The sequence below is a fragment of the Lycorma delicatula genome, chromosome 12 (assembly GCF_047948215.1).
Source record: "Lycorma delicatula isolate Av1 chromosome 12, ASM4794821v1, whole genome shotgun sequence".
NCBI classification, from domain to species: Eukaryota; Metazoa; Arthropoda; class Insecta; order Hemiptera; family Fulgoridae; genus Lycorma; species Lycorma delicatula.
The window spans coordinates 3,912,114-3,929,111 of NC_134466.1; the positions used below are offsets into that span (position 1 = coordinate 3,912,114).

At 32.6% G+C, this 16,998-nt stretch overlaps 1 protein-coding gene across 1 annotated transcript in view; it reads right to left on the reverse strand.

The window, feature by feature from the left end:
• The window catches only part of Hs6st (heparan sulfate 6-O-sulfotransferase), a 120,107-nt gene extending 103,724 nt beyond the window's left edge, over positions 1-16,383 (reverse strand). Inside the window, exon 1 of the mRNA XM_075380020.1 lies at positions 15,721-16,383. Within this exon, the coding sequence (XP_075236135.1) occupies positions 15,721-16,376 (656 nt within the window). The 5' untranslated portion in view covers positions 16,377-16,383. The remainder of the gene's footprint in view (positions 1-15,720) is intronic.
• Between the last annotated feature and the right edge of the window lie 615 nt (positions 16,384-16,998).

Genomic DNA, 16,998 nt, shown 5'->3' on the forward strand with positions numbered 1-16,998 from the left:
ATACTGAGATCTGAATTTAAGAGAGCATTAAAAGATTTAAATGGCAGAAAGGCTACTGGAATAGACGGAATACCTGTAGAATTACTACGCAGTGCAGGTGAGGAAGCGATTGATAGATTATACAAACTGGTGTGTAATATTTATGAAAAAGGGGAATTTCCGTCAGACTTCAAAAAAAGTGTTATAGTCATGATACCAAAGAAAGCAGGGGCAGATAAATGTGAAGAATAGAGAACAATTAGTTTAACTAGTCACGCATCAAAAATCTTAACTAGAATTTTATACAGAAGAATTGAGAGGAGAGTGGAAGAAGTGTTAGGAGAAGACCAATTTGGTTTCAGGAAAAGTATAGGGACAAGGGAAGCAATTTTAGGCCTCAGATTAATAGTAGAAGGAAGATTAAAGAAAAACAAACCGACATACTTGGCGTTTATAGACCTAGAAAAGGCTTTCGATAACGTAGATTGGAATAAAATGTTCAGCATTTTAACAAAAATAGGGTTCAAATACAGAGATAGAAGAACGATTGCTAACATGTACAGGAACCAAACAGCAACAATAACAATTGAAGAACATAAGAAAGAAGCCCTAATAAGAAAGGGAGTCCGACAAGGATGTTCCCTATCTCCATTACTTTTTAATCTTTACATGGAACTAGCGGTTAATGATGTTAAACAACAATTTAGATTCGGAGTAACAGTACAAGGTGAAAAGATAAAGATGCTACGATTTACCGATGATATAGTAATTCTAGCCGAGAGTAAAAAGGATTTAGAAGAAACAATGAACGGCATAGATGAAGTCCTACGCAAGAACTATCGCGTGAAAATGAACAAAAACAAAACAAAAGTAATGAAATGTAGTAGAAATAACAAAGATAGACCGCTGAATGTGAAAATAGGAGGAGAAAAGATTATGGAGGTAGAAGAATTTTGTTATTTGGGAAGTAGAATTACTAAAGATGGACGAAGCAGGGGCGATATAAAATGCCGAATAGTACTAGCGAAACGAGCTTTCAGTCAAAAATATAATTTGTTTCCATCAAAAATTAATTTAAATGTCAGGAAAAGATTTTTGAAAGTATACGTTTGGAGCGTCGCTTTATATGGAAGTGAAACTTGGACGATCGGAGTATCTGAGAAGAAAAGATTAGAAGCTTTTGAAATGCGGTGCTATAGGAGAATGTTAAAAATCAGATGGGTGGATAAAGTGACAAATGAAGAGGTATTGCGGCAAATAGATGAAGAAAGAAGCATTTGGAAAAATATAGTTAAAAGAAGAGACAGCCTTATAGGCCACATCCTGGAATAGTCGCTTTAATATTGGAAGGACAGGTAGAAGGGAAAAATTGTGTAGGCAGGCCACGTTTGGAATATGTAAAACAAATCGTTGGGGATGTAGGATGTAGAGGGTATACTGAAATGAAACGACTAGCACTAGATAGGGAATCTTGGAGAGCTGCATCAAACCAGTCAAATGACTGAATACAAACAAAAAAAAAGATAACGCGATTCATAAAAAAAATATAAAAAAATTTTATTTATTTTAAACGGTTTAGCGGTGTTACCTCTTCTAGTAGATAATTCGATTGTCTCGGATAACGTCCCTTATAATTTATATAAAAAGGAAAATATTCCAGCCGTGTCTTTCAAAAAGAACGATATAAAAATGCGTGTTAGTCCAAAAGGAGTTTTTGAAAAGGATGAACTTAAGGTCCGATTATCGCAAAGGGTTTCGCGGATTAAAAGTAATTTTAACGCGTATAAAACCGACGGGTCAACAAGATCCAGTGGCGAAACCGTGCCTCGATTACTTCCCTATCATTATGAACTCGCCCAGATCGAGTTAATTTGGAGACAAATCGAATAAATGTTACGTAGCGTCAGAAAATACTGCTATTAAAATTTTATGCTTTTACACCGTCGATAAAACGGCCCACCAGGAATTGAAAGATCGTATAAAACATATAATCGATACTGTTGAACCGCATTTTTGGGAATCGGATATAATATAATCGATAACAAATTTTTCAGCCTCCCGTTGTATCTCTAAACACGGTCAGCACTACTCGGAATCAGATGACGTAACCGAATTAAATTTATTATTTGTTTATTACGATATAAATCTAATCTAAGATATTAGTAAAATTTTATTGTTTGCATACAACTGACGATTTCATCTCTTAAAAAAACTAAAAGTAGTAAATTATACTAGATTATTAATAAATTATATATTTAAAATATAATAGCGCGTGGTTAGTGAATTATTAACTCGCATAGTTTCTAGTATACGCATCAGGATTTACAGGAGATGGTTGTGAATCGACCGCCTGAACACTCATACGCGCAGTTTGTTTACTTGAACTCTTTAGCCGAGTAAAGTTGGATAGATCGCAAAATATAAATCGGCTGATGCTAATTTTAGATTAATAAACAACGCGTATAACAAAAGAATCAAAATCGATCAGACAAGCGAAATACAAAACCTTCGTTATCAAATTCACATACTTAACACAGTTCAAGAGAACTTTAATATAACTACAAATCATTTTTTTTTTTTAAACGGGCTGCCGAAAAAATTTTAAATTGAAAAATGGACTAAATACCTTTCCACAAACGACCAAAATAAGCCGATCGAGTATAAATTTCGCACTTTTTTTTTTTTTTTTTTTTTTGTTTCAGTCATTTGACTGGTTTGATGCAGCTCTCCAAGATTCCCTATCTAGTGCTAGTCGTTTCATTTCAGTATACCCTCTACATCCTACATCCCCAACGATTTGTTTTACATACTCCAAACGTGGCCTGCCTACACAATTTTTCCCTTCTACCTGTCCTTCCAATATTAAAGCGACTATTCCAGGATGCCTTAGTATGTGGCCTATAAGTCTGTCTCTTCTTTTAGCTATATTTTTCCAAATGCTACTTTCTTCACCTATTTGCCGCAATACCTCTTCATTTGTCACTTTATCCACCCGTCTGATTTTTAACATTCTCCTATAGCACCACATTTCAAAAGCTTCTAATCTTTTTTTCTCAGATACTCCGATCGTCCAAGTTTCACTTCCATATAAAGCGACACTCCAAACATACACTTTCAAAAATCTTTTCCTGACATTTAAATTCATTTTTGATGTAAACAAATTATATTTCTTACTGAAGGCTCGTTTAGCTTGTGCTATTCGGCATTTTACATCGCTCCTGCTTCGTCCATCTTTAGTAATTCTACTTCCCAAATAACAAAATTCTTCTACCTCCATAATCTTTTCTCCTCCTATTTTCACATTCAGTGGTCCATCTTTGTTATTTCTACTACATTTCATTACTTTTGTTTTGTTCTTGTTTATTTTCACGCGATAGTTTTTGCGTAGGACTTCATCTATACCGTTCATTGTTTCTTCTAAATCCTTTTTACTCTCGGCTAGAATTACTATATCATCAGCAAATCGTAGCATCTTTATCTTTTCACCTTGTACTGTTACTCCGAATCTAAATTGTTCTTTAACCTCATTAACTGCTAGTTCCATGTAAAGATTAAAAAGTAACGGCAATAGGGAACATCCTTGTCGGACTCCCTTTCTTATTAGGGCTTCTTTCTTATGTTCTTCGATTGTTATTGTTGCCGTTTGGTTCCTGTACATGTTAGCAATTGTTCTTCTATCTCTGTATTTGAACCCTAATTGTTTTAAAATGCTGAACATTTTATTCCAGTCTACGTTATCGAATGCCTTTTCTAGGTCTATAAACGCCAAGTATGTCGGTTTGTTTTTCTTTAATCTTCCTTCTACTATTAATCTGAGGCCTAAAATTGCTTCCCTTGTCCCTATACTTTTCCTGAAACCAAATCGGTCTTCTCCTAACACTTCCTCCACTCTCCTCTCAATTCTTCTGTATAAAATTCTAGTTAAGATTTTTGATGCGTGACTAGTTAAACTAATTGTTCTGTATTCTTCACATTTATCTGCCCCTGCTTTCTTTGGTATCATTACTATAACACTTTTTTTGAAGTCTGACGGAAATTCCTATTTTTCATAAATATTGCACACCAGTTTGTATAATCTATCAATCGCTTCCTCACCTGCACTGCGCAGTAATTCTACAGGTATTCCGTCTATTTCGCACAATAAAAAAATAAATAATAAATTTCGCACAAAATATAAAAACATAAACCGTTCCTGCTGTACATTTTAACAACAATATAAACATATTTTATTTTTATTACGTGAAAATCGGTCGTCGGTTATCGGTTACTTGATGTGACACCAACAACAGGTAACAAACAACGGGTTTTAAATTCAAACGAAATTTTTCAATTAACAAATTTTCAAGCTTTTCAAAGATTTCAGAATTATAAAATCGCTAAATTTTTGAATCGGTAATCGTGATTATTTCTTCTGAAGAAAAAAGCCGTCAGCTGATGTCAATCGTTTAAAATTAATAAACAAGTTATTATTAATAAACGGTTACAATTATTTACATCGAAAGGCGTAATTAGCGCCTCTTCTGGCAAGTATGACAACTTGACAAAGAGGCGGCGACGCTACCTTTATCGTTTTTAAATAGGGGTTTTCAACACCTCCAAATACATTTTATTAAATAAATAAGAGATTTTGGATATATGAACTGTATTTATGATTCCTGAATAAAAATCTAATCTTATGCGAAAAACAGCTTTTCGATTACCATATTTGTTTTTTCTTATTAGAGCACATAAAAGTCCCACAGTAACCGCAATAAAAATACTCAGACTTCAAGTAGTCCGGCCGAGATTACCCGATACTGATCGCTCAAGAACGAATCGAGTAATTCAAATCAAATTTTAATGAAATCGATGTAGTAGTTTGGAGATTTTTGGGCCTCAAACTTAGAGATAAGAGATCTGTAAATAAAGTAATGAGTTTAGAAAAACGTTTTATTGACAATCCAGTTATATATCACCTTCGAAATAGTTCCCTCGTGAAGCCACGCAACACTTCGAACTGTTTTCCTACTTTTCATATCGATGTTGGAACTGAGAAACCGCAAAATCCTTCAGATGGTCGGTTATATTTTTAGTTATGTTTTTGTTACCGTTCCAAAACGGTGTCCTTTGAGGTATTTTTTTAAAGTCGGGAACACGAAAGTCGCAGGGACTCAAGTCAGATGAATAAGGCGGTTCATGAATTACAGGAACGTTTTTCTTTGCCAAAAACTCATTAATTGAGAGTGCAGTGTGACAAAGTGCATCGTCATGATGCGGCATCCGGTTGTCTTTGACGGCTTGTATCACGCGGATAACTTTTTAAAGCAGTCTTTCAAGAATCGTTCGGTAAACATATTGATTTACACTCTGTCCTGTAGGAAAAGACTCCTTATGGACAATGCCATTACTATCGGAAAGAAACAAATTAGCGCGGTTGTGACTTTTGATTTACTTTTTTTTGCCTTCTGGAGACACGGTGTTTGAAATGTGCCGCTCGTTGCTCTGGCGTTTAGTTTCTGGGTCGTACTCAAATATACAATATTCATCACCGGTATTCCGGTTTCAATTCGCTCTAGAAGATCGCGGCCCACTTCCACCCTGTTGTTTTTCTGTTCAACAGTGAGGTTTTTTGGGACCGGTTTTGCACAAACTTTTTCACGTCCGATTTTGACGTTTGTCAAAATTTGACGGACGGTTAAAATTTTCAATCGTTCTGCAATCATTCTGACAGTTGATCGCCGGTAGTACCGTACCACGTCTCTGATTCGCTCAACCTTTTGATGTTAACGGTCTTGCAGAACGTGGATCGTCCTCAAATGATTCCCGGCCGTCTGAAAATGCTTTAAATGCTAAAATTACTAAAGATGGACGAAGCAGGAGCGATATAAAATGCCGAATAGCACAAGCGAAACGAGCCTTCAGTAAGAAATATAATTTGTTTACGTCAAAAATTAATTTAAATGTCAGGAAAGAATTTTGAAAGTATACGTTTGGAGCGTTCCTTTATATGGAAGTGAAACTTGGGCGATCGGAGTATCTGAGAAGAAAAGGTTAGAAGCTATTGAAATGTGGTGCTATAGGAGAATGTTAAAAATCAGATGGGTGGATAAAGTGACAAATGAGGAGGTATTGCGGCAAATAGATGAAGAAAGAAGCATTTGGAAAAATATAGTTAAAAGAAGAGACAGACTTATAGGCCACATACTAAGGCATCCTGGAATAGTCGCTTTAATTTTGGAAGGACAGGTAGAAGGGAAAAATTGTGTAGGCAGGCCACGTTTGGAGTATGTAAAACAAATTGTTGGGGATGTAGGATGTAGAGGGTATACTGAAATGAAACGACTAGCACTAGATAGGGAATCTTGGAGAGCTGCATCAAACCAGTCAAATGACTGAAGACAAAAAAAAAAAATGTTTGGAGCGTCGCTTTATATGGAAGTGAAACTTGGACGATCGGAATATCTGAGAAGAAAAGATTAGAAGCTTTTGAAATGCGGTGCTATAGGAGAATGTTAAAAATCAGACGGGTGGATAAAGCGACAAATGAAGAGGGATGTTGCGGCAAATAGATGAAGAAAGAATCATTTGGAAAAACATAGTTAAAAGAAGAGACAGACTTATAGGCCACATACTAAGCCATCCTGGAATAGTCGCTTTAATATTGGAAGGACAGGTAGAAGGAAAAAAATGTGTAGGCAGGCCGCTTTTGGAATATGTAAAACAAATTGTTAGGGATGTAGGATGTAGAAGGTTTACTGAAATGAAACGACTAGCACTAGATAGGGAATCTTGGAGAGCTGCATCAAACCAGTCAAATAACTGAATACAAACCAAAAAAAAAAAAAAAATCGGATTACAAGAGTCCTCCCGCTAACACCGCTTCAGTACTTTTTTTTAACTTCAAGAAGATTGAGGCTCTATATTAAAAATGTACTCACGGAAAAAAATGCTTTTTACTTAGGTAATTTAACTTAGGTTGCTCGGCATCCTGTGCTTTTAAAACGGATCTGGAGAAACCGGAAGTTAAAGAAAGGCTAAATATTGATCCAAGCGAGTATAAATGAACTTTCATGTAATTTGAAGTTAGTAAAGGTGACAAAAACGGTGTCATCTCGGAGTAGATGTAAAAATTTAATTTTTTCCCAGCATTTATAAGCTACTACTATATAAACAGGAAGAGGGTCTTTTTTTGTTCGGGATAAACAAAAAAACTACTCGATTAATCGAAACCAAATTTTTACTCGTGTTTCTTGGCATAACTGAGAAGGTTTTTAGATATATTTCATCTCGGAAAAAGATTTGGGAGATTTGAAGCACAAACTATGAGTATCATTGCGCGAGCTGGGTTTGACTGAACGATTCGAATCATTTGTCTGAATAACAGCTCACGCAGTGATAGAGACTCACAGTTCATTAAGGTTTGTGCTTCAACCGGAAAATCTGCACTAAATACATATTACACAAATAATAGAATTAAATTTACATTTAATAAATTTAAAAGATTTTTGTTTAACAATGATGGGCTTCCCGTGGGAACTGCGTGTGAGGCACGAGAGCACGTCGTAAGAGGCTAAACCAATCGCCACCATCAACTGGTAACAAACGAGGAGCCGCTAGGACACTGTTTTGAGAGATGTAATGAGGTGCTCTTAAAATATCTCTGCAAACAATCGTCCTATTTTCAAAATTTAAACAGGGTATTTGTTAATAGATTCAAGGCTAAATTTTGCATGAATCAGGTCCACACCCGATCTAACAGTTCACGATTATTCAGAAATATATATAAATAAACTTTGTTATCGCATTGCGCGAAAATCAACCGATCGATTACTTTAAAATTTGCAGGATATATTCGTGTTAGTCGAGGGAAAGTTTTAAGCCATCGACCGAAACCCTAGCTCCCTTGAAGGTTCAGAAATTAAAAATATTCATTATTTCTTCGCCCCCATGGAGGATGAAGTTGTGAATTAAAGATATTCATTAAGGAAAAAATAGATTAATCATTTCAATTCATTATTATATTCCTGCCACCACGACAAAGAAATAAGTTATAAATATTTCTTCGTCAAAGATGTATGTACTTTAATTACCGTAGTTAGTGTTATTTTATATTTTGTAATTTAGTTTCTTTTTCAGGTTTCTATAAAGCCTGAAAACTATAATTATTTTTTATCTATTATTCTGACATCCGTAAGGATAACGTACGGTGTGCTGGTCCACAGGATGAGACCCTCTGGATAGATTGGGACGGCAAACGAAGCGAGCTCGGCGACCATAGGGAGCGTCGAGGGTTCAACTTCTGGCTAGACAGACCGACTAGTGAAAATATAAAATATGTACAAGCATTCTAAAGGCATATTATAAAACCTAGTCCACAGGATGAGGCCCTCTGGATAGATGGGGACGGCAAGCGAAGCGAGCTCGGCGACCATAGGGAGCGTCGAGGGTTCAACTTCTGGCTAGACAGACCGACTAGTGAAAATATAAAATATGTACAAGCATTCTAAAGGCATATTATAAAACCTAGTCCACAGGATGAGGCCCTCTGGATAGATGGGGACGTCAAACGAAGCGAGCTCGGCGACCATAGGGAGCGTCGAGGGTTCAACTTCTGGCTAGACAGACCGACTAGTGAAAATATAAAATATGTACAAGCATTCTAAAGGCATATTATAAAACAAAAAACTCTACGCGTTCAAGCAACTTTCCGATAAGAGTAAAACTTACTCTGAAATCTCTTTACAAGATATAATTTATTTCCTTTGAAAATAATAGAACTGATTTTTAACGTTTTAGGTAACATAAAGATACGTCTTAAAAAGCTTTTTACATTTTCTAAAAATTTCAAACCTCAGAAAATTCCATGTAGGGGTATTAAACAAAATGATTTTTTTGGGAGTACAGTTATATAATATTTTTTTTTTTTGTTTTCAGTCATTTAACTGGTTTGATGCAGTTCTCCAAGATTCTAACTTATATAATATATAACTTAAAAAAAATCAATGTTGATGTAACAGTTCCTTTTTAAAATAACAATTAAGAAATCATTTGTTCTATTTTTTTTTTTTTTTTTTTTTTAATTTTTAACTATTATTTTTAAAATTCTATTTTTATAATATTATAAATATTTGATAACTACTAATTTATAATAATTATTTAATTATAATTTTTAATTTACAACAACACAACCGTTGTACTCTGCATCACAGATAAGTTTCATAAATACTGATAAAATAAATACAGTATACCCCGTTATATTGAATATAAAATACAATACTTTTAATTCGCTTCATAATTTAATAAACCAAAGTTTTAATATCAGAAAGTACATCGTTTTAATTTTTTAACCGTTTATAGATTATTATAAGGCAAAAATGGATTTATACAATGCATTTGCAGATACACATCCTAACCTGCAAGACAAATAATTTGCTCAGACTATACTAGACACGATCAAAATGTATTCATATTATAAAACTTTGCGTCCCTCATCTGTGTCAGTAGTTTCACAGAACTATAAGCATAATGTTTTCACAAGCCACGCATTTGCAGAACATTATTTAATCGCTCCATCTTATTCTCAATTCCAGGATGTTGTTACAGCAAATTTTCCCGATAATACAATTCTAAATAAATCAAATACATACATTCAACGTTTAAAACAGATGTAATCCCCTCATTAAATGCAGTTGTCACCTGTAAGTGTTACATTGATGGTTGCGACATTACACATAAAAGCAATGTCACTCACTGTACCTTTTATTTTTCTAAGAAAGTGACTCGGGAAACAGATGGGACCAGTTGATCATAAAGGACAAAAATAAACTCAGGTTACGTATATATCAAATTCAAACGGTAAAATAAAACCTACAGAACATAATTTTAATACATGATTTCCACACTACAAAGGATTATTTGATATAATATGTGTTTTTCAAAAAATTTTCTATAGTTAGATAAAATCTTCTTACTGGATACGTGGTTTTATTTTCTCAAAACAATAAATTATGAATCCTGAGATCATATTTATCGTGAAAGATCATCGTGTAATCAAAACGCTGGCTTTTGGTGTATAATTTCACGATTATGAACGGTCAAACCCATCATTATTTCATAAAAATATTAATTGCAGAACTTTATTCAGAAATTATCACAAATTTCAAAAACCGTTACAAGACTGATGGGTGCATGGCCACACTATTGCTTTGAGTATATAATCGTGCAAATTTTCAGGTGATCACCTTAATATCTCCTGTACAGTTTTCAGATCTCTCACCATCAAATTTTTATTTATAAGGAAAGTTATCTAAAAGACTAACTGTTTTAACTCTAATCCAACCTTAACCCTCCTAATCTTTACCCACAGAACGGATTAGCAATCTAACATGTTGCCAAAACTCACAAAACTGGTAGTTAACAGACTAAAGTATTAGCAATGTGGTGCAGAATTTGACCTTGTCCGGGTCACCCGCTGTCCAAACATGCTTTCTGACATCTTCTGCTTTGCTGACCCTAAGCAAAATAGAATTAGTTTAACTAGTCATGCATCAAAAAATCTTAACTAGAATTCTATACAGAAGAATTGAGAGGAGAGTGGAGGAAGTGTTAGGAGAAGACCAATTTGGTTTCAGGAAAAGTATAGGGACAAGGGAAGCAATTTTAGGCCTCAGATTAATAGTAGAAGGAAGATTAAAGAAAAACAAACCGACATACTTGGCGTTTATAGACCTAGAAAAGGCATTCGATAACGTAGACTGGAATAAAATGTTCTGCATTTTAAAAAAATTAGGGTTCAAATACAGAGATAGAAGAACAAAAGAAAGAAGCCGTAATAAGAAAGGGAGTCCGACAAGGATGTTCCCTATCTCCGTTACTTTTTAATCTTTACATGGAACTAGCAGTTAATGATGTTAAAGAACAATTTAGATTCGGAGTAACAGTACAAGGTGAAAAGATAAAGATGCTACGATTTGCTGATGATATAGTAATTCTAGCCGAGAATAAAAAGGATTTAGAAGAAACAATGAACGGCATAGATGAAGTCCTACGTAAGAACTATCGCGTGAAAATAAACAAGAACAAAACAAAAGTAATGAAATGTAGTAGAAATAACAAAGATGGACACTGAATGTGAAAATAGGAGGAGAAAAGATTATGGAGGTAGAAGAATTTTGTTATTTGGGAAGTAGAATTACTAAAGATGGACGAAGCAGGAGCGATATAAAATGCCGAATAGCACATGCTAAACGAGCCTTCAGTAAGAAATATAAGTTGTTTACATCAAAAATTAATTTAAATGTCAGGAAAAGATTTTTGAAAGTGTATGTTTGGAGTGTCGCTTTATATGTTAGTGAAACTTGGACAATCGGAGTATCTGAGAAGAAAAGGTTAAAAGCTTTTGAAATGTGGTGCTATAGGAGAATGTTAAAAATCAGATGGGTGGATAAAGTGACAAATGAGGAGGTATTGCGGCAAATAGATGAAGAAAGAAGCATTTGGAAAAATATAGTTAAAAGAAGAGACAGATTTATAGGCCACATACTAAGGCATCCTGGAATAGTCGCTTTAATTTTGGAAGGACAGGTAGAAGGGAAAAATTGTGTAGGCAGGCCACGTTTGGAATATGTAAAACAAATTGTTAGGGATGTAGGATGTAGAGGGTATACTGAAATGAAACGACTAGCACTAGATAGGGAATCTTGGAGAGCTGCATCAAACCAGTCAAATGACTGAAGACAAAAAAAAAAAAAAAAATTAAATTTATATATATATTATTTTATAGCCTATGACAGTCCTGGTAACGTAAAGATTCCAGCGCAGGGGTCATGCATCTTAAATCAGTTCAGCCGTTGAGCTGCTATTGCAGAACAAACATACATACATACACCATAAATACATTACGCTCCTTTTTGGATAGTTGTGTTATAATAAAAGATGTGAATAAATTTAAAAAAAATAAAATAAAATATAGATTTGGAGGCATGAGATATTATAAATTTTTACCATAATGTAAAAAACTGTCAATGTAAGATAGATTTGCAAAGCAGTTTTGAAAGTCAAAAAATACTTGGCGTATTTTGAATTTTTACACGAGAAAAATAATCGTAACAAAGGTCAAACCAATATAATGAGCGTCACTTATCACAAAACTATAAATAAATATTTATTCTGATTATTACAGAATAAAACATTAGGTACACATCACATCAGAAATGGGAAGATAGGCTAATCCATGAATAAATTATAACAAAAATAACAAACCCAGAATTTGCGTGGAAAGATCAAGGGAAACTTTATCAAAGCAGATCACAATATACAAAATTAATTATTTCAAATATAAACTTACGATTAATACATGAAAAGATACATAATACAAAATATCTGATGTGGACACTACATGTCTTCCTTGTACGCCTATTAAATTTATATACACATTTTTTTAAAATGAAAAGTTCATAAAATTTTATTTCATTAATAACTTCTGATATTTTTTCAATATATATACATATATATATTTGTTTTATTGTTATTACTGAATTATTATTTATTGTAAATTTTTTTAATATGATCAGAGGTTAATAATTATTAATAAATCAATATATTTAAATTGTAAAAAAAAGGAGATGAAGTCTGATTTGAACCGATGCTCATTCCCCTTGTAAGATGCAAATATTTCATTAAATAACATTTTATACAGCTATAACCCTGGAACCGATGAAAATAAGTACCACTTATGATATAACGTTGAAAAGCTTTCAATGAATGCAATTAAGAAAAAGGCCAAAATCAAAATTTTTTTGATTTCAGGCTTTTTTGAACACTTTTGGTACGGATGTTTGCAATCAAAGGGGAAGGTGCACAACTAGATGCTACAACAATCCTAAATCCAAAATTTCAACATCCTATGGGTAATCGTTTTTGAGTTATGGAAGATACATACGTACATATGTACAGATGTCATGCCGAAACTAGTCAAAATGGTTATTTCCATTGAAATCTGAAAACCGAAATTTTTTATTGTCACAATACTTCCTTTGGTACTTACGTATTAACGCCACCGCAGCTACAGCTTTATTTAAAATTGAGTATTTATTTTATTGAGTCTCTTTATTAATTTTAATAAATGGTTATTTATATTTATTTATTTTATAAATATAATTTAACCAAACTTTAACCTTGACTAATTAACAACGTAATTTATTTAGTATTTATTTAATAAATTCAGTAATTATTGCAATTATTTATTATTTAAATAACAATAATTACTTTATTAAATAAATACTCAAAAAATTACGGTGTTAATTAGTCAAGGTTAGTGAGCGAAGCGAGTGTAGGTTAAGTTTGGTTATATTATATTTATAAAATAAATAAGGAGACTGTTTTAAATCTATGTTAAACTCTATATCGGCCCATTTTCCACCGAAATCCGACTGACTACTTTGTTTTAAAATAAAGCTGTAGCTGCAATGGCGTTAATACGTAAGTACCCTTCCTTTACTTCATACAAGAAAGTAAAAAACCCTACAAAATAATTCAGAAAGCATTATTGAAAATTATGAGAATTAATGGACCATTAAACAAGAAATAAAAAATTCAGTAATTTTTTAATATTTTTATTTTTAATTGGTATAATTTAAAAATGTATCAACGGTAATACTTTTTCTTTAAAAGAAATAAATTGCTGGTAAAATTTATTTTTAAATGATTAGATAATTTATTAAAACTGACAATGGATGCATTTCAGGTTTGATCTGAATATGCATCCACTGCAAAAAGTGAATATAGTTTTTTTTTTGTTTTTTTTAATAATCTTACTATTCTTTTTAGTAAATGATAGCAAATTTATAAACATAATAATTTAGGAAAAGTTAATGTTTTTAATCTTCTAAATAGGTTAGTAATAACGCTGATTCATATTTGTTAGTGTCAAACAATGATCTGACAAGCCCATTTTTGTATTTTTAAAGGTCATTCTAACTTTTCTGATTAAGCCCCAAGAGAAAATATTACGATTTGGTAACTCTAAGCAATTACTTAATTCGACTTCAATTTTCTTCATACTTTAATACACGATAACAGATATGCTTACGATAAGATAAACACAAACTGTAATATCAGAAAGCAGGTGACCCGTGGAAGGTCAAAGACCACAATGTGTTATCAGTACTCTATCAGTTTTTTGGGTTTTCAAGACCAGTTTTTGAGTTCTTTAAGTTGTTAAGACCTAATCGGATGCTAATTCATTCAGTGGAGAGAAAGGTTAAGGTTAGACTTTTGTTTAGAGAGGTTAGAGATAAATTACCATGCTAAGGCAATACTTAACCCTTTGGCTATCAGTCAATTTGTGCTAAAAACTGTCAAGCGTTTTTATCTTGGCAATCAGAGGTATTATTGAAACCATTGTATATCATGTTGTTTTCAATTTATAAATTTAAAAAAATACAATTTACCCAGAAAATTATGTAGAATATGACATATGATATGACGATGTCAATAATTTGTCCACACAGCCATCTAAAACCAAATACTATCAATATACATGTAGAATGAAACACACAGAATCAATATACAACACTCCAGTACAAACTAACCGCGATTTTAATAAATTAAATGAGATTAACAGAGTACAAATAGATCAATACCCTGAAGTTCTAGCGCAAATTATGGTTATCTTTATCCTGACATTCAAACGGTTAACTCATAGGACAATTAGCGGAATTTATGTTTAAATGGAAACACAGACAATAATAGAGTGAGAGAGAGAGACCACATGTTCCATGCTATTAATCATGTGTACAATGGATAATCATGTTATAAAGAATGCCGTCAGTCATTTTCAATGGCTGACTACAAGTCAGACTCTGATGACTATTACGGTTTACTGTTTATTCCTCTCTCCATAAAAAGTATAACCTTAACTATAACTCTAATCTTAGCCCTAACCTCTCTCCACAAAATGGATTAGCTTCTGAATCGATATCGTAACTTACAGAATTGATAGCTAATCGACTAGAATATTAATAACACACCGCAAACTTTGACCTTGCACAGGTCACCCGCAGTACAAACCTGCTTTGTAACATTTAGATCTTGAATTTTCCTGATCCTAAGCAAATATAGTATATAATATATTGGTATATCAATATGGTATATTAAAGTACGATTATTATTTATGTTGATTAAATAATTGCTCAGAATTACCTTGAATTTGGATAGGAATAAATACAAGCATAATAGATATTCAATAAAGGTAACATGATTAGCTTTTATTGAGGTGCTTTGAATAAGATTTGATTTTGTTACAAATGACTTAATAAAATGGCCAAACATATGTTCTACATATTATAAAAGGTTTAGAAATGCACCTACAATTTCATTTCAAATTATAAACTTATGCTACCGCAATTCTTTTGATTATTTTTGAAACACTACTTCATTCTAAAGAAAACGTATTAACACAACTCTTGGTTTAAAGGTTATAACAGGAGACTGTTCCCAGTTCGGACTTTGATTCTTAACCTGGTATTTGTCTGTACTTAATAGAAGCTATATATTTAACTGTAGCTTCAATTAAAATACTAAAATATTGATTTTAATATCTCATTTTCTTATTTTTACAACTACTAAGTGAAAAATATTTAAGGAAAACAACTCAATTCGTAGGCAATTAAAATTAAAAGAGATGTGTTTAAAATAGTGAAAAATAGTTCACCTACTATCAAAGTTATAGGTTATGATAGAAAATGATGAGCAACAACATACCTTCTTTTAATAGAATCTCCCTCATTTTTATCCAATTCTGAATCGACGCAACTAGTTAATTCGGTCCAGTCAGCATGAAGACCACATTTCCAACCGGTAGAATATCTACTAAACAACCAGTTTTCATTTCTATTAGGACGAAAACAATAACACCTTTTTCTTTTTCTTTGACATGTACAAGGTCGTTGCAAATCTAAATCTTGAACTAGATGTCTACCAAAAGATGTACCACCGGTTTTTTGAATATGTAAAAACACCATAACATCGTGGGCATTCATATCAAATTGAAAATTTTCATTCAGTACGTCATCATAACTTAAACCCGGATTGGTTACTTTAGAGTTAATTGGATTTGTATGAATGGCTTCTAAAGGTTTACCTAAATTATCTTGAATAGGAGGAAATTTTAACGTCCATTCGGTCCAAGATGCTGATTTTTGAGCTGTCAAAGCACAAACTTGATCTGAACAAAAATAACCGAAATAAATAATACCACTTAACGCTAAAAATATGCATATCATAATAAATGTCCTAAATCTTGACTTTGCAGAACGAGATTCCATTTTAATTTCATAAGTAACTGATTCACGAAGTAACAGAGAGAAATCACTATCCAAGACTTGAACTTCGACACTTTTTTTCGCCATTATCTCCATCCATTCAACTACAAAACTCTATATGCATTTGTTTACAAAGAGATTGTATCTTTCAATGACATATCGGTGAATGAAGTGAAATAATAGAAAACTAAAAAATAAAGAACACTATCGCCATTTTGGGTCAAAATATTCACATTTTAAAAAAATTGAGAGAAAGAAAATACTGCTTAGTCTACAAAAAAAACCAAGATGTTTATTCTATTATTTATTACGAAAACTAAAGTGCATAAATATAACAGCATTAGATAAATTATCTTTATTTTTTTAATATATAGAATTAACATAATAAAAGTTATGATAAATTATTTATATGAAAAGATCTTTGAAATGTTTATGCCAGATTTTCCAACTAAAAATTAAACAAAGGCATTAGATGTAATCCTACGCATTCCATCCAAATTCTTTTACCGTCGTCAACATGCTCTATGAATGCAGGCAAATTTTAAAACGTTCATATTTGATTAGTTTCTTTAAAATCGTATAAATTAGAAACTATTGATGATGTATATAAGTGCTTGATACTGTAAACATACTTGGTCTAATGTGATAAGTTACATTACCACATTAATGGTTTGTGAACATTCCAAATATACAAAGTAATACCAAATATAGATCACTT